General features: G+C 43.7%; 1 protein-coding gene across 19 annotated transcripts in view; it reads right to left on the bottom strand.

Moving 5' to 3' along the window:
* RIN2 (Ras and Rab interactor 2) overlaps window positions 1–22,185 on the bottom strand; it is a 216,369-nt gene that overhangs the window by 91,782 nt on the left and 102,402 nt on the right. For 3 of the 19 annotated variants that reach the window (XM_081831956.1, XM_081831955.1, XM_081831952.1), the window contains one exon: window positions 17,501–17,593. In XM_081831956.1, the coding sequence (XP_081688082.1) occupies window positions 17,501–17,557 (57 nt within the window). In that variant the 5' untranslated portion in view covers window positions 17,558–17,593. The other 16 variants (XM_081831967.1, XM_081831972.1, XM_081831968.1 and 13 more) reach the window with 14 other exon arrangements.

The following is a 22,185-nucleotide window of genomic DNA, read 5'->3' as shown; positions in this document are numbered from 1 at the left end:
CAACAAGAGAGTTTGAGTTCATTTCCCCCAAGCTTTCACCGAGGAGGGGAGGAGCCCACATCTGTGAATCTGAGCCTGGAGAAAGTTCCAGCACCTATGGGTAAACGGCAACATCAGGTGCCGGGGGCTTGGTGGGGCGATTTTGCTTCTGTCTGTTAACAGAGCTCTGGGCGGCTGGGTCATCCTGCCTCTGAGGTTCTTCACTAGTGTCTCTGCCGCTGCTTTTGAAAGAGCAAATGAAATGTGGAAATATCATGGGGAAGAAGACAGAAAAGAAAACCTACACCTGAACACCCATCTGCAGTGGTAGTCACACCCACCTACAAAGGGAGAATGACTGACATCATGAAAACACTGCGTCTGAGCTGACCGAGGCCTACAGCCCAGTGGGGAAGGCGATAAACTCCCTTCTCCAAACAGGAACATGAAATCAGCTCTGCAAGGCAGACATTTCCATGCTTTTTGTACCATCCTGGCTACTTATTCAAATATAGAGTATAGCAGTTCTCAACCTTGAATCCCCTGGAGGGCTTGTTAAAACACAGACGGCTGGATGCCATCCCCAAGCGTCTGATTCACTAGGTCTGGGGTGGAATCCAACAATCTGCATTTCTAAGAAGTTTCCAGCCAAAGTTGATGCTCGAAGCTTACACTACACCTTGAGAACCAGTAGTCCAGACTGCCTTGCTAACAAACTCTGGGCATGCTAATGCTGCCTGTCCAGGGACCACATTTCAAGGATCAACTGCTTCCTAATATGCATGCTATTAAAAAGAAAACCACAGGTCCAAAATGGAGTCATTTATGTTAAGGGCCCCACATCAGCAAACCAAGACTTGATACTTAACTTAGTTTCAGCACCTTCCCACACCCTCCCTGCCCCTGATGGAAGGTAACCTTCAGCCAGACAACAGGGAATTTTTCCTAGTCGGCACTAGGAAATTTACTGACAGTCCCCGTGTGTTCCCCTCTGGAGGGCTACATTGCCTAAAACAATGGATTCTTTGCTAATAACTTCCTTTTTGTTCCCTCTACCTTTAAAAACATTTCCTTTGCGGCAGCTCTACAGGGCTCCTTTCTATCTGCTCGATGGGATGCCACCTGATTCATGCATCATTCAATACCGCCAATTTGATCTTTTAGATTACTCAGCTGAATTTCTGTTGCTTAACATGTTGATTGGTGGCAGCAATGGGATCCCCAGAGAACCTCCCTGTGGCATCCAGGGACAATGATAAATACAGGCGTGGTACCCTGTGACCTTTGAGTCCCCAGTCTGTCTCACGGCTTCTGAAGACCTTGGGGAAGCTCCTCCCGCTTCTGAGAGCCTCTTGACCTGATTGGCTTTCCTCTACAGGGAGGGTCAGTTTGACCGGGCAGGAGGTTCTGACCCAGCCCATCCCCTACCTTTTCAGACCACCATTCCCAGGTCTTGGAGTGGAAAACCCTAGCCCTTGCCACTTTGAGAATTGGTGGTGGTTACCAGCAGGACTTGAACTGGGTCCAAATTGAGCTGGACTGGGTCCAGCAGAAGGCCTCAGGTGAATAAAATTTGTTTAAGTGCAATCCTTTAAAACCCAAAGAGTGAAATGTACCACCTTCCAGCACACCTGCTTATTTTATATCTAAGAACTATAGCCCCGGAAGCTATAAATATCTACAAAAATGGCAAAATCGTACTAAGCTTGTTTTGTGTCTTATTGAACTTGGCTAGGTAATGGTCAGGTTGGGAACCCCAAAATAAGGCTGGACAGAAATGTGAGTTGCACCCCATTTGAGGCTAGATTTGACTGGACAGAATTTGTGGCTAGGGTCCTACCAAACTGCTTCCAGCCCTCAGGGGAATTACAACCTAGAATTACAGTGGCCATCAGGGGAAACATTCCAGTTAGACAAGATCATTTAAGGAGCGCACTTAAAGCAAACGCTTCAAAATTTCAAAGCTAGCTTCATCGGAAGTTTCGTTGCAAAACGCTGATAAATTAAAAAGACCCCAGAGGTACCTAACACAAAAAACTCTTAAGACTGACCTAATTCTTAATGCTTCCTTATATCCTCCTTTATTTACTCATTCTAGTTACCCTCTGTCTGAATTGCTTTTACAGGATCATTAACAAAAGTCCACCAAGGTAATGACGTTATAGACACCTCCAAATCTACCTTTGCAGGAGGGCCCTCTGTGAGCCCCTCCCAGAGCCAATGGACTCAGAGATAAAGTGCTACATTTTCCCCTTAATAGCCAAGGGAAAACTAAAACTAAAACCAAAACCGAAACAATACTGCATTCTAACACAGATGGATGGGTATGGCAGTCCTTAACATCTAAGCTACAAGCCAGTTCTCTGAGGAATTAAAAAGCAACTGTCTTTCTCATACAAATCTTTACAAAATTAGAAATGCACCTTTGGAGGCCATTCACAGTTTACCTATTCCTTTTACCAATTCCAAAACCTCCCCTACCTATTTCAAAAGGCTTGTAAATTATTAGCCTTAGGAAACCAAGCTCCTTCTTGGAGGAACCTGCATTTTCCCCCTGACTTTGAGATAAAAATATTAAAAGCACAAACCTTTGTGAAGTAATTCTTATCAGAAGTGAAACAAAAGGGGGAAAAGGTCATTCAGAGGCCTCTCCCTCTGCCTGCCACTACCCCTGCTTGAGCTCTCTCTCTCTCTGACAAATAAACAGATAAAATCTTAAAAAAAAATAGTTTCCCCAAATCATTTTGGTAACCTGAAATCTTAGTTTTGCTACATTAAGTGATGAGTTAAGTTAAATTCACTGAATATCTAGATAATTTCCAAATAAGATAAAATAATGAAACATTAATTACTGAACAGAGGTTTATTCACTTTTGACTTCCTTAATATGGAGAAACTAAAGATAAATTTGGGTCTGTTAGTAAATATGTTTCATGCTTTTTAAAAAAATTATACTATGAAAAACACATATTTCTAAAAATCATAAAAAGTATTTATTACCTATTCATAGAATGCTAATGTAAAAGACACTTCACAATCGTTTACTTCTTAGTTAAGGCTGCTAAGGGTTAAGAATTCTAATTAATATATGTGGTTAAAGCTACTAAAAAGAGGGGTAACATCTCCATATGCAAGAGAAGTAGGATGTGTGCTTTCAGTAAAAAAAGGTATGAGGAAAAAATAGACAATTCAATTGAAAATGGGCAGAGGACGGTTCTCCAAAAAGACCTACAGATGGCCAATAGACACATGAAAAGATGCTCAGCATCACTCATCATCAGGGAAATGCAAATCAAAACTATAGTGAGATACCACCTCACACATGTCAGAATAGCTAGAATCAAAAAGACTAGAAATAGGGCACCTGGGTGGCTCAGTTGGTTAAGCAACTGCCTACGGCTCAGGTCATGATCCCGGAGTCCTGGGATCAAGTCCCACATCGGGCTCCCAGCTCGGCGGGGAGCCTGCTTCTCCCTCTGACCCTCTCCCCTCTCATGCTGTTTCTCTGTCTCTCTCTCTTTCTCTCAAATAAATAAATAAATAAAATCTTTAAAAAAAAAAAAGACTAGAAATAACAAGTGTTGGTGAGGATGTGGAAGAAAGAGAACCCCTGTGCACTGCTGGTGGGAATGCAAATTGGTACAACCACTGTGGAAAACAGTATGGAGGTTCCTCAAAATATGAAAAATAGAAATACCATATGATCCCGTAGTTCCACTATTGGGTATTTACCCCCCAAAACTGGAAACACTAATTTAAAAAGATGTATGTACCCCTATGTTTACTGCAGGATTATTTATAATAGCCAAGGTATGGAAGTAATCCAAGTATTCATCCATAGATGAATAAAGAAAATGTGGTACACACACACACACACACACACACACAGGAATATTACTTAATCATAAAAAAGAATGAGATCTCACCATTTGCAGCAACATGGATGGACCTAGAGGGTATTATGCTAAGGAAATAAGTCAGCCAGAAAAGACAAATGCTGTATGATTTCACTTATGTGTGGAATCTAAAAAACGAAACAAAAAGCAGAAACAGATCCATAAATACAGAGGACAAACTGATGGTTGCCAGAGGGAGCAGGATTAAAGAAAAAAAAAATAAAGGATAATTGGTGGCTCAGTTGGTTAAGCATCTGACTCTTGATTTCAGTTCAGATCATGATCTGAGGGTGGTGAGACTGAGCCCCACAACAGGCTCTGTGCTCAGTTGGGAGTCTGCCTGAGATTCTTTCCCTCTCCCTCTCCCTTTCCCTCCCCCTCCCCTGCTTACACACTCTCTAAAATAAATTTGTCTTTTAAAAAAAGAAGAAGGAGGTATGAGGAATGGAAATACATTTTTGTTGAGGGAAAAAAAAAAGGAATTTTGTCCTAAAGTGAGGCTTCTTATTTACAGAGGGAAAACTTAGGATAACATCTGAATATAGGAAAAAAGTTATAGAAGTTTTGTGATAAAGGAATCTCTGAAAAGGAATTTTAATGTGTGGTCAAGTTGGCTAAGATTAAAATATAGCTAAGAATGAGTTTTAATATCAAAAGTACACAAATTAGAATTTGGTTTTTCTCTGTGTTAAAAGGACAGTTTTCTTAGATTGTTGACCTGCTTTTTTAAAAAAAAAAAAGATTTTAATTATTTATTTGAGAGAGAGAGAGACAGAGACAGAGAGCATGAGCGGGGGGAAGGACAGAAGGAGAGGGAGAAGCAGGCTCCCCCCTGAGCAGGGAGACTGATTCGGGGGTCAGTCCCAGGACCCTGAGATCATGACCTGAGCTGAAGGCAGATGCTTAACCCAAGTAACCCTGCCCTGCTAATAAAGAATTGTAAACAAAAGTTTTCTTTACCTTTAAAATAATCTGTTAGAAAAACAAAGATTCTGTTTTGTCTTTATCAGGTCTTTGATTACTTAGGAAAAAAATGAGTCTTTTCAATATTAAAAAAGCTAAGGTTTTTTTCTTTTAAAGATTTTATTTATTTATTAGAGAGACAGAGAGAGCATGAGTGGGGAGGGTATCAGAGGGAGAGGAGCAGAGGGAGAAGCAGGCACCCCGCTGAGCAGGGAACCGACGTGGAACTCGATCCCAGGACTTCGAGATCATGACTGGAGCCGAAGGCAGACGCTTAACCAACTGAGCCACGCAGGCACCCAAGGCTTTTTTTTTTTAAACTTTTTTTTTTTAAGATTTATTTATTTATTTCAGAGAGAGAGAGAGCGTGCAAGCGGGGGTGCAGGGAGACGGGGCAGGGGGAGAGGGAAAACAGACTCTCTGCTGAGTGGGAGCCGGACTGGGGCTCCATCTCCAGACCTTGAGATCATGACCTGAGCTGAAACCAAGAGTCTGACACTCAACTGACTGAACTACCCAGGCGCCCCTAAAAAAAGTTAAGGCTTTTTATGACTATTTAACTTTCCATATTTGCCTGTGAAGTCTTTAATTGTCATTTAGGTTAAATAGATAAGTAAGTATTGTTTCACAGTGACCTATGATCCTATTTGGCCAAGTATGCAAACCTTTTGATATTTTTGACAAATTTCTCCAAAAACCAAATTCAATATAAAGTCTTTTTGACCTTGAACTAACTTCGAAATTTTCCAGAGGGTCACTGGAATATTGAAAAGGATTTGTTCTCTCTCCTTACAAAAAGAGATGTTAAACTAATTAGTTTATTTGATGCGTTAAATTACATGGGAAGGATGTCAAATAAGTGATGATAAACCTTCTTAGATCACGTTGCATGGGTAAATGTTATTAATAGAAGCATTCCAAAAATCTGGTAAGTCCTTGTATGTTATCACTTGTTATTTTAGTTATTATTTCAAGATGTGGAATGGCACAGAAATAATCAAATATCCTTGTCAATTCCATTATAATGAATTCTCATCAAATCTGTAATAATGGGCATATTGGAACCTGTTGTCATTTACAATTATTGCTGTAATCAGAGGCTTTTACAAAACTTCCTGCAACTGTGTTTCATCTTCAGAGAGGTTCATGGAAAGGAATCTGACAAGTACTCTAGAATATATGTTTCTGATAACTTTCAGGTCATACAATTAAACTGGGTAAGAATTTCCAGAACTAGTGGAAATATTGACTTCAAGCGGAATAAAAAAATAAACTGAGGGAGATGATTCTAATTTTTTGTGACTCCTTGTTTAAACATCGCTGGTTTTCTATTGTTCTGCTCTTCCAGATTTTAGGAGATCCCTTTCTCTTTTCTCTTAGGCTATTAACAATTTGTTAAGATATACCTTTGTGACCAAAGATGAAACATTTACTCTTTCTCCCTACCTGATGCCTCCAGAATTAAAAAACTCTTGAGTATTCTTTTCATGACAAAATAATTAGTTATTTCCATAAGTTCAATAGGAATCTGTTCTCCTTGGAACAGGACACAGTTGGAAATATTGGCTGTATATATTACCAAGGCTTTGACTGGCTTGTCACATTTGAGACAGATGTAAAAGTCCACCTGCTAACTTGATTACAAGGTTCCAGCAAAGCAGTTTTTAAAAAAAACTTTCTCAATCACTGATCTTGCTACATTTATAGAAATAATCAGGCAAAACTGAATACAACAAGTTGGTTTTACTACCAAAAAAATGAGGGTAATTGGAGAGAAAAGAAATTATGTTTACATCATTATCTATATTCAATTCTAATTTTGTTAATTTTCTTGGAGGCTCTGGTATGGACCTACCCTGAATTCTTCTAATTTCCTTGAAAATCTGGTCACAACTCTCCACACTAATATTTCCAACTTTCTCCCACCCTTCTGATTTGGAATCGGTAAAAACAGAGACTGCCCTTGAATCTCCTTGGAAGGAACTAAACCAGGTCCTCCTCACCACTCAGACAGCAGCCAAACATCAGGGACTTAAACCTTGGATATGCATCTCTAGCCAAACAAGGTTCCACCTGACATCTGGTCCTGCACAGATGATGCAAACCTCCGAATCAAATTGACAAGGAAGAGAAACAGCTGACATGAAGGTAGACTGCATCCTCCCAAGATCAGGACTTCATGTTTTTAACATAAAACCCTTTCTTCTTCACTTTCCTTTACTCTGACACTGGCCTAAAAAGATGTCAACATCTGTATCTCCCAGGACATTGTTAAGGGGGTTAAACTCTGCCTTTCAGACTGCTGGATTTGTCACCAAAAACTCCTATCTGTCCTTTAGCAGTACCACCTTAAGAGGAATGGTTTGTGCCTATAGGGTTTGTCTTTGTGCTGGTTTTCATTCTCCTTGGGCCTCCTGACACAGCCTGAAAATCCTTGGAATTTCCTAAGTGATAGAAGTGTTAGGACTATCTTTTGTTATTCACTTGCAAGCCCCTTTGAATCCTGCCAGAGTTCTTCTTAATGAGATGACTGGTGGCAAGTAGCCCCTGGATAGCTCCAGGGTGGGGGCCAGGTGACCCAACTCTATGATTAGAGCATTGGAATTTTCAGCCCCACCCCTACCCCACCCCTGGGAAAGAAAGTGGGGCTGGGGATTGAGCTAATCACTAATGGCCAATGATTTAATCAACCATGCCTACATAATGAGTCTCCACAAAAACTCTAAATGCAGAGGTTTAGAGAGCTTCTGATCAGTGAAGCTGAGAGTTGTGCACCCCAAACTCCACAGGGTTATAAGCTCCTGTGCTCAGGACCCTTCCAGATCTTTCCCTATGTATCTCATCTAGTTGTTCATCTGTATTCTATAATACATTGGTAACTGTAAATAAAGTGTTTCCCTGAGTTCTGTGAGCCAATCTAGTGAATTACTGAACCTGAAGAGGGCTTGTGGGACCACTGATCTGTAGCCAAGTTGGACAGAAATTTGGATCATCTGGAAACCCACTGCTTGTGACTGGTGTCTGAAGTAGGGGCAGTCTTGTGGGAATGAGCCCTTAACCTGTGAGGTTTGTGTTAACCCAGGGTAGTTAGTGTCAGACTTGAATACCCAGCTGGTGTCCACAGAGAATTGGAGAATGGGTTGGTGTGGGAAAAGCCCACACATTTGGTGTCAGAGTGTTGTGAATAGAGAAAGAGTTTTCTTTTGGTGGTAAAAGATATGTCCTAAATAAAGGGCCCATATGGAACCACTCAGCTTCCAGGTTCAGGGCAACGATGTTTGGAGACTGTCCTGAAGACATGATCATCTATATCTTCACCTACTACTTCCTGCACCCTCTGCACTCTGGGCGACTGGTGCCCATGCTGACTGACCTATCCACAGTGGGTCCCTGAGGTCTGCCCTTCCCCTCGGAAATCCCAATTTGCATTATTCTATCCCCTTCTCAGTACATATGAACTCAACTTTCTTCTCTAGGCTGATTGCAGCTAGTGGTTCATAAAGTCCCAGTTTATACCAGGTTGTGAATGACTAATGAATCATCTGATATTCTGCCAGTTAAGTGCTACTTATGAACTCAAAATGATTTTCCATTTGGAATTACAGGAAGGAGGGAGGGATATTTTTGGCAAGCCATTCTCCTTTTTAGAAGATAAAACAAAGGAGAAAGAAGACTCTGTATCCCACATTAGTTCCTCTCTTGATACCTCTAACATCTGGGACAGTGGGCTCTCAGTACCCTATCAGTTAAATGTGAGAAGCTGCTCCCAAAAGTGGGAGGAGGAGTCTCTACAACTTAAGGTCCCTACATACTTGGTGACCATGGGCTGGGCTGACCCTAGGCACTGTCTTAAGGCCTGGAGAAACTTGCTGCTCCTTTCCCTATGTATCCCTTAGTCCATCCATGGATGATCATGTCTCTCAGAGCTCAGCTAGAACTCATAGGCTCTGTCACTGCTGCATGTGAAGCCCCCAAGAGAAACAGCAGCGGTGGCATCTGTCTCCCTTGCACACCCCCAGAGCCTCCCAGGGGGTCAGCAGTGTTAGGAGACTGAACTTTCCACCTGGCTGATCCCTCTCTCAGCTAACTAAGTAGGAGTTCAAACTGATAGCCCCCAGGCCAAAGCCTGCCCTCGGAAGCATTTTCTTCCATCCTCAGTATACTTTTTAAATTGGGGTTCTCTTACATAAAAATCTGGATTTCTGGCCTCTCTTGAAAAATATCAGAGGACCCACATTCACTCGTGTCTCAGCATCTGGTTGGAACTGAGTCAGCAGCACCCCCTCCCGGCTCCAGCCAGTTGTGTTCCCACCAAAATTACCTGCCCAAAGCCAGGCAGGCCTGCCCATTCATGCCACTCCTGTCATTCTTTCTGGTCCTACAGGTTTTTGACTTTGTGACTGTTTTCCAATGTTTTCATCTCTAAGATAGCCGGTGAACCCCACATCCTGGTATTCACACCTTTGAGGGATGGCTGGACTACCTGACTGGCTTCCAATGAACAGAACATGGAGGAAGTGATGGTATATCACTCTCAAGATTAGGTGATAAACAGACTCTAGCTTTCATCGCTCTTGTTTTCTCCTGTATCACTGGCCTTGGGAGAAGCCAGTGGCCTCATCCTGAGGCCAGCCCTGTGGAGAGGGATGGAGACCTGCCAAGTGGGTTTGAAGTAGGCTCCCCACCATTCAAACAGTCTGATGAGAATGCAGCCCAGCCAACAACTTGACTGCAATCTCCTAGCGACCTACCACCAGAGGGACTCAGTTAAACCTAGATTTCTGACCTGAAGAAACAGTGAGGTATAGATATTTGTTGTTTTAAGTCACCAAGGTTTGGGACAAATAGTTACATAGCAACAGACAATACAGCTTCCAATGTTGTTGTGAAAGTGGTTTTTCTGCTTAGCATGTAAAGACATCTGAAAGACTATTATCCTGGGAAATTCGACTCCATACATTTCACCTCAGTCCGGTGAACTTACTGGTGACAGGCTCACGTGCAAGGATTTTGTCAGCCTCTGGGATCTGACTTTAGGTGTCAGAGCAATATCCAAAATAGCATCGTGAGACTTTTACATTATGAAAAAGAGCCCAGAAATCAGTGCTATTAATACATCCACGATTCCTCAGCAAACAGGAAGATTCTCCTCTAAGGTATTTAAATCAATCAACTCAGAACAAACTTTCCCATAGTTCTACAACCTCACTGAAGAAATTCACTCTTTGAGGCACAATTCCTGGTTGGAGAAAGCCAGGGACAGGGGAAGGGGAGGGTTGTGGAAGACACAGGGCATAAGCCATTTCAGTGTGAATAAGAAACACTATTTAAAACTTGAAAATAAGGCAAAAAAAAAAGTGGGTAAGGCATATTTTTTTTGATCAAGTGTTTAATGCTATGAATTTTCCTCTGACCGCTGCTTTAAGTTTATGCCATTGATTCTGACAGGTGGTGTTCTGTTATTTTTTTAATAAATTCTGTAATTTCATTTTGTATTTCCCCTTATACCCAAGAGTTTTTTTATTAGAAAGTTTTAAAATTTCCAGGTGGAAGAGCCCTTTTGTTTTTGAGCATTATGCTTGAGCATTATTTGACAAAATCACTTAAAGATTATTTAGTGATCTAGGGGGATGTACCTGTATTTGACTTTGCTACGTGTTACTAATGAAGGGCTTGGGCGCTGGGTGGTTACATGTCAACCTGGGAATTTCGGTTCAGGGGGAAAAAAAAAAGATTATACCAATGGTTAGAGTTTTATTGCTTGTAGGACTTTAACCAGTTTTGATTTTACCTCAGTAAACTTACTACAGAAGGACTTTTTAAGTCAACTACAGATACATCACTTGTCAAAATGTTCTTTGAACCAACTTGATGCTTGTTTCCTGGTTTCATGCATGGGGTGAATAAAGTGTTGACAGATGTTCATTCTATATTGTATGAGAGTCCTGTTTTAACTTTTTGAAAATTATACATTGACATAACAGTCCTTTAAATCTACATCTCCTTCTTTGGCAACTCCCTAATAATGAACACTCAGAGTTACAAGTAAGCCTGGAGAAATATATGGTTGAGGAGAACCAGTGAAATCTATTTTACTCCTGACTTTACAAAAAAGCAAAGTTCCTTAAAGCAAGTGAGAGTGTATTGCAATCCCAAAGGCAATATTTAGTATCAGAAATGAATGGCCAAAATGTGCTGGAAAGACTACCCCATAAAACCTGAAATCCATTGCTTTTTGAAAACACAAATGGGAAACGCTGTCCAATAAGTAAATTCATGACATTCCTAGAAAGTCACGCCCTGAGGGACTGATGTGTGTCCTGGAGGGATCTGGAGCAGATGGTGAGAGACGCGCATGTGAATCCAGAAAAAGCCAACCGCTCTTCCAGAGAGAGAGGTCCCTGTCCCTGTGACCTCTCCAGGAGTTTCCTGGGAAATCTCACTGGAGTAGGAGGAAAAGGATTACAGTGGACCCTTCAAGGGGTGGGGCTCCAGAGGGCAGGGTGCCTCAGGAGAAAGTCAGGCCAGGTCCAGTTCCCATCCCTCCTATAGACTAACCTGCCGCACTTCAACCTCCCCGGGCCTCAGTTTACCCACCTGTAACAGGAAGCACTTCAGACAAGATAAAATGTAACTCTCCACTGTCCACTAAGGCAGCCACCAGCCACATGTGGTGACTGAGCACTTGAACTGTGGCTAGTCTGAATCAAAACGTGCTCAGTGTAAAATACATACTGGGTTTTAAAGGCATGGTACCAAAAAAAAAAAGTAAAATATCTGATTAATACTCTTATATTGATTAGATACTTACATGATAATATTTTAGATACACTAAGTTAAAGAAAATATATTATTAAAATCAATTTCACTTTTTTTTTAAATGTAGCTACTAGAACATTTAGAACAACCCCTGTAGCTGGCTTTGTATTTCTACGAAGTGTAGAAATACACTCCAAGTGTAAGTGTCCAGGAAGAATTTTATTTGTGGAAAACAAAAGATACACCAAATACTGACGTCAGCTCTGCTCTGCAATATTATTATGAATAATTATCAATACATCATCTGCTCTGACCGAATCTCTAATCTCTGTTTTGTTTTCACCACAGCGCCTAGTCCTTTCCTGATTGCGGACTGCGGCACCATCCCTCCCTGGATGCCTGGCCTATGAGGTGATGTCTATTCACGGCCCGGGGTGCAGGCTAGGAGATCAAGGGCGTGGCACTCGTACCTTTGGCTTTTAAGCGTCCACCAATCCATGAAAGGATTTGTTCCCTGAAATTACTGACTAAAATGTGATTTGGGTTCCATCCATTATTCTCCAAGCCCCCGCTATCTCTGTCTCCTGTCGCACAACAGTGAATTGCTGTCCTGGGCAAAGAAATGACACTGAGAGTAGTCTGGAAATGTGAATGTGAGGAAATCACTGACACCCAAGGTGTGAGGTTGTGCCCGTTCTGGATGATTGAAAATCTGCCTGCAGACAGAATTTCTGAAAAGAGATAACTTCTCCAATGCTGAGGAGGGACTAATAGTGAAGGGAAGGGAGTCGGGGTGAAGGGAATCATCACCCCTGGTTTATTTGGTTGTAGAGTCAGATTTTAGCAATCAGGTCTCCTCAAAACTCGTCACACTCTATTCTTTATGGTGCCAGAGAACTCCCTTCTATGGCTTCTCTGGACCGTCTGAAAGACACACATGATGCACCTGTTATCCAAACCATTCCAAATGACCAAAAGAGGATTTCTCAAACTTAGACTCTGCTGCTGAGCTGGGCCCTCGCAACCGGCCAGCTGGTTTGTGAGCCCGGCTCAGGGCATCTCCCTACAGAATGGGCAGTTGGGAGGCACAGGAGGGCAGGGTCCCTGTCATCAAAACACATTTCGTCCTGGTCAGTTAAGACCAACAGCTCCCCTGTCCCAGAGGCAAAGAAAGGCTGGGAACCTGAGGAACAGAGAACTCTACTAACTTGTAGGTGGCACAGGACAGGCTCGCCCAGGCATTCCTGGAAGAAATCAGACTGTCAAGTGGGCAGTACACACTGGCCCGCTTCTGGAATCATTCTCTGCTATAGAGGCTCCCCCTCGGGGTCAGGGACACAGCAACAAAAGGACAGAGCAAATTGCTCATGGCAGAGGTCAAGTTATGGATGGAAGTTTACTTCCTGGTCCTACGCTGGGGCCACCGCTAGGCCTTCTACCACAATTTTATCTTCAGACAAAAATAAAGGTAGATGCCAGCTCAGACCATGTGAGTTCCTTCGTCTGTGGGTAAAGTGCGTCTATGTCAGCCTGGAAGGGCAGTTGGGAGCCCAGCGGGGAGAGGTGGGAGGAGGAAGTACAGACAAAGACTGGAGTCTGGGCATTGGCAGGTCTGTACCACAGGAGCAGACCCAGGATGGCACAGTGGCAGGGCCAGTGGAGGTAGAGGGAGGAAGCATAGCTGGAAGATCTAGAATATCAAGGTGAAGAGGGCAGACCTGGTCCTGGGCCCAGCTTGGAGTGGATGAATGGAATGGTTTGGAAACAAACAAATACACCGAATACATTGGGTGGTCCTGCAGATAGATTATGAGCATCCTCTGTAGTGCCCCAATATGAAAGAAGGAGAAGGGAAGTGGGGAGGTGGAGGTAGGGGAGGGAGGAGGGTGAGGATTTTGGTGACTTGAGAGGAATCTGCCAGCACTGGGCACCCAGATGGGGTGGGGGTGGGGGTGGCTCGGGGGAAGCTGTGGAATTCGGAAAAGGAGGGATCAAACCTGATTGTGAGCTTCTCTGCTAGTGCAGGACCCCCTAGAGCTTTGCCAACCTAGATGATGACTTCCTCTTTCATGCAACGCACCCTGGAAATCTGACAGCAATGGGCGTCAACTTCTATAGTGAGGTGTAGATACCTTTGGCTGCTTTGTCCAGGGCATCACCTGCCTCCCCCTATAGGTTTTCATAGACACCTTGTAGAGCAGGAAGATGCATTTCTCACCAGTGGGTGAGGAAAATTCACGAGGGTGCTAGGAAGGACTGTGGAAAATGTGTTTGTCCAGTATAGGCCTTTTGGGGCCAGGCTTCTGGGATATGATTCCGCATGAACAATAACCATGGGACATTGTCAAACAAGTGCTTCATGTGAGAAGTAAATGGGGCTCTGAGAATATGTAACCCAATGTGGCGTTCCAGAGAAATCTTTCCTGAGAAAGTGGCCTTTGATTTGCAAGCTGAGGTTGACTCCATATTATGTAGGGAGGTGGGGTAGAGCTAAATTTTGGAATGACTCTCTTATATTCCTGCCATGCTGTTCTTCACATACACCAACAATGCCCTATAACCGGATAGGACAATTTCAGGAAGCATGAGAATACTTGGTGACATTCTTGGCTCACAGCTGAATTCCACATGCATATTATCCATTTCTTGGTTATTAGGGCTCATGTGATTGTGTGTGAAGTGTAGATAATTGAAAAACAATCACCAGACCTCTTTTTCATCATTATCTTCCCCTACCCAACTTGTGTTTTTAAACCAGAGTCACTAACCACTGGTGGCAAGCTTTGATTTGTGGTTTCCTATCTGTCCTGGCTCACGGAAATGACTCAGATAAGTTGCAAGACACAAGGGTGCCTTACCCCACCTTCCTAGATAATAGGGAGTCAACCTCAACTCTCAAATCAAAGGACACTTCCTCAGGGAAGATTTCTCTGGAATATTCTCAGAGTTATACGTTCTCAGAGCCCCTTGTACGTCTCACATGAAGCACTGTTTTCTCTCTCTTTTTTTTTATAAAAGATTTTATTTATTCGTTCAAGACACAGAGATACAGAGAGAGAGCATGAGCAGGGGGAGAGGCAGAGGCAGAGGGAGAAGCAGGCTTTCCACTGAGCTAGGAGCTAGACATGGGGCTCAATCCCAGGACCCTGGGATCATGACCCCGAGTCAAAGGCAGACGCTTAACCATCTGAGCCACCCAGGTGCCCCTGTTTTCTCTTTTGATATTATTATGTGTTTAGCATTGTGATTATTTGATCAATACATTTATTTGCTACCAGACTGAAAGCTCCATGGAGTCAGGGATCACTTCTGGTTTTTCTCTCCCTAGTGACTAGTACAGAGCCTGACTGATCACAGGTGCTTGATAAATGTGAATTGATATAAAGCATGAAAAGTAAAAGAAGAACCAATGGGTCCCAGAAGGTGCTGAGCAACAAATCATCCCAGCAAACTGAACTCCATCCTAGCATTTTTAAGACGAACCTCCAAAGAGTCAGCATTAAATGTCCAAAGGGCAGCTGACTTCATCCTTACAGATAACTCCATGCCTAAATCATGAAATCATCAATAATATTTATTTACTATTATAATAACTAATAATAATAGTATTCCATCATTAATTATGGACTAGCCATAGTGAAAAATAACAATGTCTATAAAGAAGAGAAAGGAAAGAAGCACAAAGTAACTATATCATTTACTTGGAGTATGTAACTTAAACAAATTAAACAATTTAAGCTCCGGAAAAAAGAAAATTAAGAAGAAAGACAATACCAAGTTAAATAGTATAAGCCACTTTGCCAACAATTTCCTCAAGGGCATCTGACTCAGGGAAGATGAAGCAGGACTTGTCCTCGACGGGGTCAGGCAGGCCTCTCACCTCTTGCCTGATTGATTCTTTCATAGGACACAGCCCAGAAATTCAAGTTCACTGCTTTACCTGCTGTCCAACTGAAAAAAAAAATTAAAAAAAAGATTTTCCCCAGGACTGCAGGACACACTGACTACCATGGACTTAATAGGTAGTATTGAGTGAGTCCACTGGGGACCCTCTCTCAGGAATTTTCCAAAGGCAATTTTGACCATACTTGATTTTCTCCTTTTGCTACGGCTATAAAATCCAACTGCTATGTCAGATTCAACCCCCGCCGCCGCCCCCACCGCGTGCATCCTGAGCGTAAGGTGGTAGTTGCAGACTAGCCAGTACTTAAGATGATGTAGGCAGTGCCTTGGTTAAGGAGCGGGGTGGGCTCGTCCCTTCGACCAGGATGAAATAAGTATCTCTGCATAAGACAGGATTGAGGAACTGGAGATGAGTCAGGAGCCTGGTGGGTTTAGTGCCTGGTCTACAGGGGACGTGATGAGCCCCTCGTCTGGCTCATGTGGGTGGATTCTGTACAGGTTTGATTCAAACTTGGGTAAATGGATGAAGAACGGAGACTGCTAAGTCCACATCACTGAACTATGAGGACAGAGAATGGAGACCATCTGTGTCAACAGAACTATTTCTTCCAGGATATTCTTGCCCAGGATGTTAAGACTTTAAACCAATAAATCACTTTACTGTTTGCTGCAGGAAATTCCTACAAAACAATTTGTCCTGGCAAACAGTTTGCTCACCTGGGAAAAGCTTGCTTATCAAACAGTAGTTAACTCGCCAAGATTCTATTCAAGACCATTGTCTTGCTGAATCCACCAATCCTGAACTATGATGTCACATACTCTGCTGAAACCGGATCAATTCTCTGCCTTGAAAAATGCAGCTCCAAGGGTGCGTGCCCAGACCTGTAAACCCTATCAAAGATGCCTCCTGCAGTCCCACCTGCACACCAATGCAACTGTGTCCAGGTGATGTCTGTCCTCACTGCAGTCAGCTGATTGAATTTAGCTTTGCTGTATCAACAGGCTCTTCTGGTGGATTTCTTTGGAGTCCAAAATTGATACAATAAATCAGGTTTAGTGTTTTGCAAGTGGGAAGCATATAAATGCAAGTTAATACATACTTACAACCCATCAGGATGGGATAATTAGTAAACATTGTCAGTTTTCCTTGGTAATTAAGAGGCCCCTATATCATTCCTCCTTTGAGGAAAAAGATCTGGTGCTTGAACGCCTGCCTATGACAGATTTGAAATGCACATTTGACCTCCATTTTTCTACTCATTTACATGATTCTGGGTTTTCCAAATGTTCTACAGTAGGTGTTACTTTGAGGGTGAGTGAAAGGATACAAAGTAAAAGCCATAAAAAAGAAATGAATTCCCAACTGCAAATTTGAAATGACTGCCAAGTCTTAATTTACAACATACAGACACAGAGCGTATCAAACACCCATTTAGAATCTTGTCTCACTCATTAAGCTAGCAAGGTAATTTTAACCTATTCACATCAATATCCAAATAGGAATGTGGTACAGTTGTAATCATGCTGCTTTGGTTCTCTCTTGCCTGATCACAACAGGCCTCTAGGTATATGATAAAATACAGCAACAAATAACATTCAATAAGCCTAGGGTGAGACCTGGGAATCTGTTCTTTGTGGCTGTTTTTTAATGAGGACTTAAGTGACTCATACAATCAAGCAAAGTGTGAAACACACTTGCCTACAGCATCAATTTTCTGGAAGGCAAATTCCAGCTTCTATCATAAAACCCATCCAGCTAGCTGAGCAGTTGACAAAGATTGCCTCAACTGTTTTACACAGGGTGGCATCTCGCAGCTCCTGGGTCCTGGGCCTGTCTTGGAAGCCCTAAGTCACCAAAACACAAGTAAACCCGGTAACAGCTAGCAGCTGGGTTCAGGCGAGCTGCCCCCCCTGCCATAGCGGGCTCAGAGCAGCCTTCCCTCCACAGCTCCCCACGCAGCCCGGCAAAATTAGCAATCCCAATCAAGGCTTCCTTTTACCTTAAAGAAACTTTCTCTCTTGTCCAGACCGCGGGCGCCCATGGTCCAAGCTGACATCTCCCCCTGCGACACTCTACTGCACGCCCGGGACTCCTGAAGGTAGAGACATTTTTAATGGTTAGTCCAGCCTGTAGGAAATTCCTTTCTAAGCCACAGAACACTCACAACAACGGTCCTGCCAAGATCTTTTTCCGTCAACAACACAGTGCCATTTATTTCCCACCAAAGCCCTTCCATCCTCTTTCAGGCTGATTTCCTGCCCCAGACAGCACAGTTCCTAGTCTGTGCCCCACCTCACTGCCCCACCTCCCGCTCCTCCAGCTGACGCAGAAGGTCTCTGGCACTGCGGAAAGGATAATGATTGCTTTGTGTGTTTGCTTGACCTCACGCTCGAGTCCTAAAGGGACCGATATTAGATGTCACGGTAATCTGCTCTGAAGCTTATGGACTTAATGTGGCTGAACACAGACGGACAGCAGAAGAATGAGGCCCTGCATGTCCCAGGAAATCCTGCTGGAATGGGATGAGGTCATCATCAGCTCTGCTAGCCCTCTCCCCCAGGCAAGGGTCAACACAAGGGCACTGGGAATAAATCCCTTTATTTTCTCCCTAGAAATCAAAGATGGGGGTGAAATCCTGTGTCCCTGTTTACAGAGATTAGTTTGTATAAGAAACAGCCCAGAAACAGCTCCATGATAACCCAAGGGGAGGGGGGCGGGGCACTTTGGAATGTAGAGAAAAATTTAAAGGCATGATATGATTCTGAATCATAACTGTGGCCATTTCAGCTTGGAATTTCCCTCACTTGAGCATCGAAACCCGATAAGCCTCCCTCCTGGCTACAGAGCCTGCAGTGTCCACTTCTAAGTAAAATACATACACACCCAAGCAGCTGGTCTCATTCCAGCCCGCATGCATCGAAGACCTGGGGGCGCATCCCCAAACCTTCCTTACCCAGGGAGGCTGGACCAGGAGCGAATATAAAACTGCTCTCCCGCTCACCATAACCTGCCCAAGATAAAGCTCGTCCTCACCATGACCAACACAGTCGGTATAAGGACAATAAAGTGAAAACATGTCACACCACATTAAGGAATATTAAAAGGGGTTCAACTGCGGGGGTGGGGTGGGGAGACATGGAAGCCACAGTCGCTGGTGCCAGTTTGCTAGAGCTGTTTCATTATTAGCTGGGGGACAGAGAGCCAGCAGCTCCAAAGAGACTTTTCAACAAGTGGAAAGGCATAATTACTTAGCAGAGAACTACATTCGCATTAGCGAGTAATGGTCTTTGGAAAGGGGCTCATTTTGGCCCCAAGATTAGCCTCAATGTTCACATTCATAGTGGGCTCCATTGATCTGAGGAATCCCGTCTAGGAAGATAGTAATGCAGTGCACACCCATCCCTCTTTCTGGAACCTTCACCTATTTTAGTCCTTTCTCCATGGCTCGGTCACTTTAAAAGTTTGGAGATGCCTTCCCTGTGTTTCTTTCCACTTGCAATCCTGCTGGGATGAAGGCCAATGCTCCAAAACCTCCTGAGAAGACTGGTGAGCTTTCCTTTGCAATTCTGCTGACTCCAAAGCTTCAGGTTCTCGGACTCAGCAGCTGAATGGAGCCCCAGCTCCAAGGCCTTTGAAGTTCACCACTTATTAGCAAAATCGACAGATTGGAGCAACTCCAGAATGAAAACACAGTGCTGTGTTCAGAACCAAGAGGGGAATGGGAGCCACACCATAACCTTGGGGAGCAAATGATTAACTGTTTCGATGCAGAACTACACACATTAAAAAAAAAAAAAAAAAAAAGAACATTTCTTGAAACCAAGCCTAAAATTCTTTTCCTTTCAGACGTTTTCTCAGTGAGGGATGTGACATCGTACAGCAGTTAAAGAGCTTTCTGGTAAGAGCCAAGACTTCATTCCTCAGCCAGACCTAAGTCTCTCTGTTCCGTTCAGAAGATTTCCACAGACAAACCCCTTCTGATGAGCCATGACAGGCAGGGAATTTTGCCTATAGCAACGGAGCGGTTTGGATTCCAGAAGTTTACCAGTTTAATTAGCTGCCTGAAAATCGCCTGCATGTGCTTCAAACTCCAGCGGTCCTCAGTGAAACAGCCGGTTTGGATTCCGTGTGCACGGGGCAGACAGACCTATCACATTTCTCCAACAAATGCAGGTCACCTCCCTCCTTCTTCAAAAGGCTGCTCCAGGAGGGAGATGACAGCAGGTGATAAGAGCAGGTGGGCAAGCACAACAGCGGGTCCTTCCCACTGAAGGAAATCCAAGTGGACAGCACATCATTGATTATCTTCATTTTAAAAAATTCAGTTCTTAGGGCCCAAGAGAAGTTCTGGCCTAAGGTCCTTCCTGTTGTAGCAATAGTTCCCTTCCCAAACCATAACCTCTAACACCTTAACTCAATATGGACAGAAATTTTAATCTAACTTAAAAGGACAACTTCGTTCCATTCATGGTTCCCCACCCCTCCTTACCCCAAGGGGTTACACCAGCAGTTCAGTCCTAAAACCCCCCCAGTAACAGGCTAGACAGAGAAACAAAAAAAGATGCAGTAGTTTGAGAGGTTGTAAAATTCCTCCAGATTTATATGTTGGGAGCTTGCTCCTTTCCTGGATTCCCTGAAGGGTAAAGTGGATTCTTGAAAAATGAGCCCATCACGTCCATCCAGTGGATCTTTCTAGATGCTAGCTAAAAGCTAGCAAAAAAAAAAAAAAAAATAGTGGGAGGAAAAAAAAAAGCCCTAATGGGACACTGCAAACATTTTGAAGCTGCCAAGCCTTTTCAATAACACCACTGAAGGAATGTAAACGAAGCGGGTTGCTCCAGTCAGCTAAAGGACAAAGGCAGGAAGTGAATATTCCTCTCTCTCAGAAACACCAGCCTCTGCCACTTGAGAGTAAACCTAGCTGTGGCTTTTCATGTGCCCCAAGAGCCACTGCTGAGGTGAAGGTCCATCCTGAATTTTCAGCGTAGAGGACTCACTGAGTGGTCTGGCAGGGCTCCAGGCTGGCTGTCCAGTGCATTCTACTGCGAGCCACTGAGGACGGGCACGGAGGCACCACCGCCCAGACCCTGGCTGCAGGCTGGGCACAGGGAGAGGGACACCAAGTGCCTAGCTTCCAGGTCACTGACCAATGGGGCTGGGTTGAGCCACTGGCACTCTGGCCGCTTTTGCTCTCCTTGGCCACGGGCCAGATCTTGGCAAGACAGGAGGGTCCAGGGTGTAGCCTCCTTCCTCCCCTGCCCTCCTCGTCCCCCCTCCGTTTATTTAGTCCAACTACCCTTCCTACTTATTTGCCTCAGGTCACAAGTGCAGACCCACAGGAGAAGCAGAGGGACTTACACTGGCACCCACAACTCACAAGTCCGATTTACAAGAGCCTTCGCCTCTTCAAGGCATGGGTTCTCAACGCCGAGCTGCCGTTGACAGTTGGCCACAAAAGCCTTCTAATCACTACCTTTCTTCTCCCTCCTAGCAGCCAAATGAGACGAGGCAAAGTGGACTTCAGCTCTTAGTAAACAAGATCTCGTTATTATAATTATTTTACAGCCAAACTGACTGAAGAAGGAGAAAGTGACTCACCCCTGGGAATCTGTCAGGTCAAGGCCAATCCCGAGAAATGTACATCACCTGTTTTGCCCAGTTCCTTATGTCACTCTGACGACAGCAGGTCTGTCTTTTGAATGCTTTTCACCGTTACTAAGAGGTGAAAGCTAGTGGGGTGGCTCTGTGTCTGGATCCAGGGAAGGTCTCTGAATATTTCCATAATTATCTTTGTATTACCAGGGATTTTATAAGCTGGACAGAAAAAGCTTTATTCCAGGCTCTGGGTTAACAATTCAAATTACATGAATTTTTTTTTTCAAATTATGTGAATTTTTAAAAATGTTTTTCTTTAAGCATTTTGTATCACTGTCCAGCACTGCTTTTCCCTCAGTTGATAGTCAAACTTTTTCTAAAACAGTTTTAAGATTATGAATTTATTTCATTGAAAAAAGAAACCAAATTGTGGGAATAAATCAGAAGCAAAAAGCTGTACTCCCAGTCCTCTTACTAATAACTGTGTTTTTATTCTTTATTTCATTTTTTTAAAGATTTATTTATTTTTTGAGAGAGAGAGCGAGCACAAGCGTGGGGGGTGGGGTAGGGCAGAGGGAGAGGGACAGAGAGAATCTCAAGCAGACTCCCCTCTGAGTGCAGAGCCCAATGTGGGGCTCAATCTCATGACCCTGAGATCATGACCTGAGCCAAAATCAAGAGTTGGACTCTTCACCGACTGAGCCAACCAGGTGCCCCTAGTAACTGTGTTTTTAAATAGAACTGGGAACAATGTTCAGTACCTCAATTTTCCCCAAACTAACCAAGGATCATAAAATAATTTTTTCTTTTTTTTCAGCAAGGAGCATTTCTGCCACTCATAAGACTGGCCTGACAATGGGGCTAATTCCACTGGCGGTCTACCCCTTCCATCCTTGGAAAACTGGTGCCTCACGGAGACTCTCGCTATATCCATGCTGCATTAGCTTTGCTGGTGCCCACGTGGCCAAAGTGTGGATTTCACCAACGGCAATGCATGCCACCTTGGGCAAAGGTGGGCAGCTCAACTGGCAAGAAATTCCTGCTTTTCTTGGGTGGGAAACTGCCTCTCTCACCTTCCACCCAATGCCC

The sequence above is a fragment of the Leptonychotes weddellii genome, chromosome 10, assembly GCF_054177405.1.
Source record: "Leptonychotes weddellii isolate Sample4059 chromosome 10, ASM5417740v2, whole genome shotgun sequence".
NCBI classification, from domain to species: domain Eukaryota; kingdom Metazoa; phylum Chordata; class Mammalia; order Carnivora; family Phocidae; genus Leptonychotes; species Leptonychotes weddellii.
Note: the sequence above shows the minus strand (reverse complement) of the source record. Positions and strands in the feature narration are given on the sequence as shown.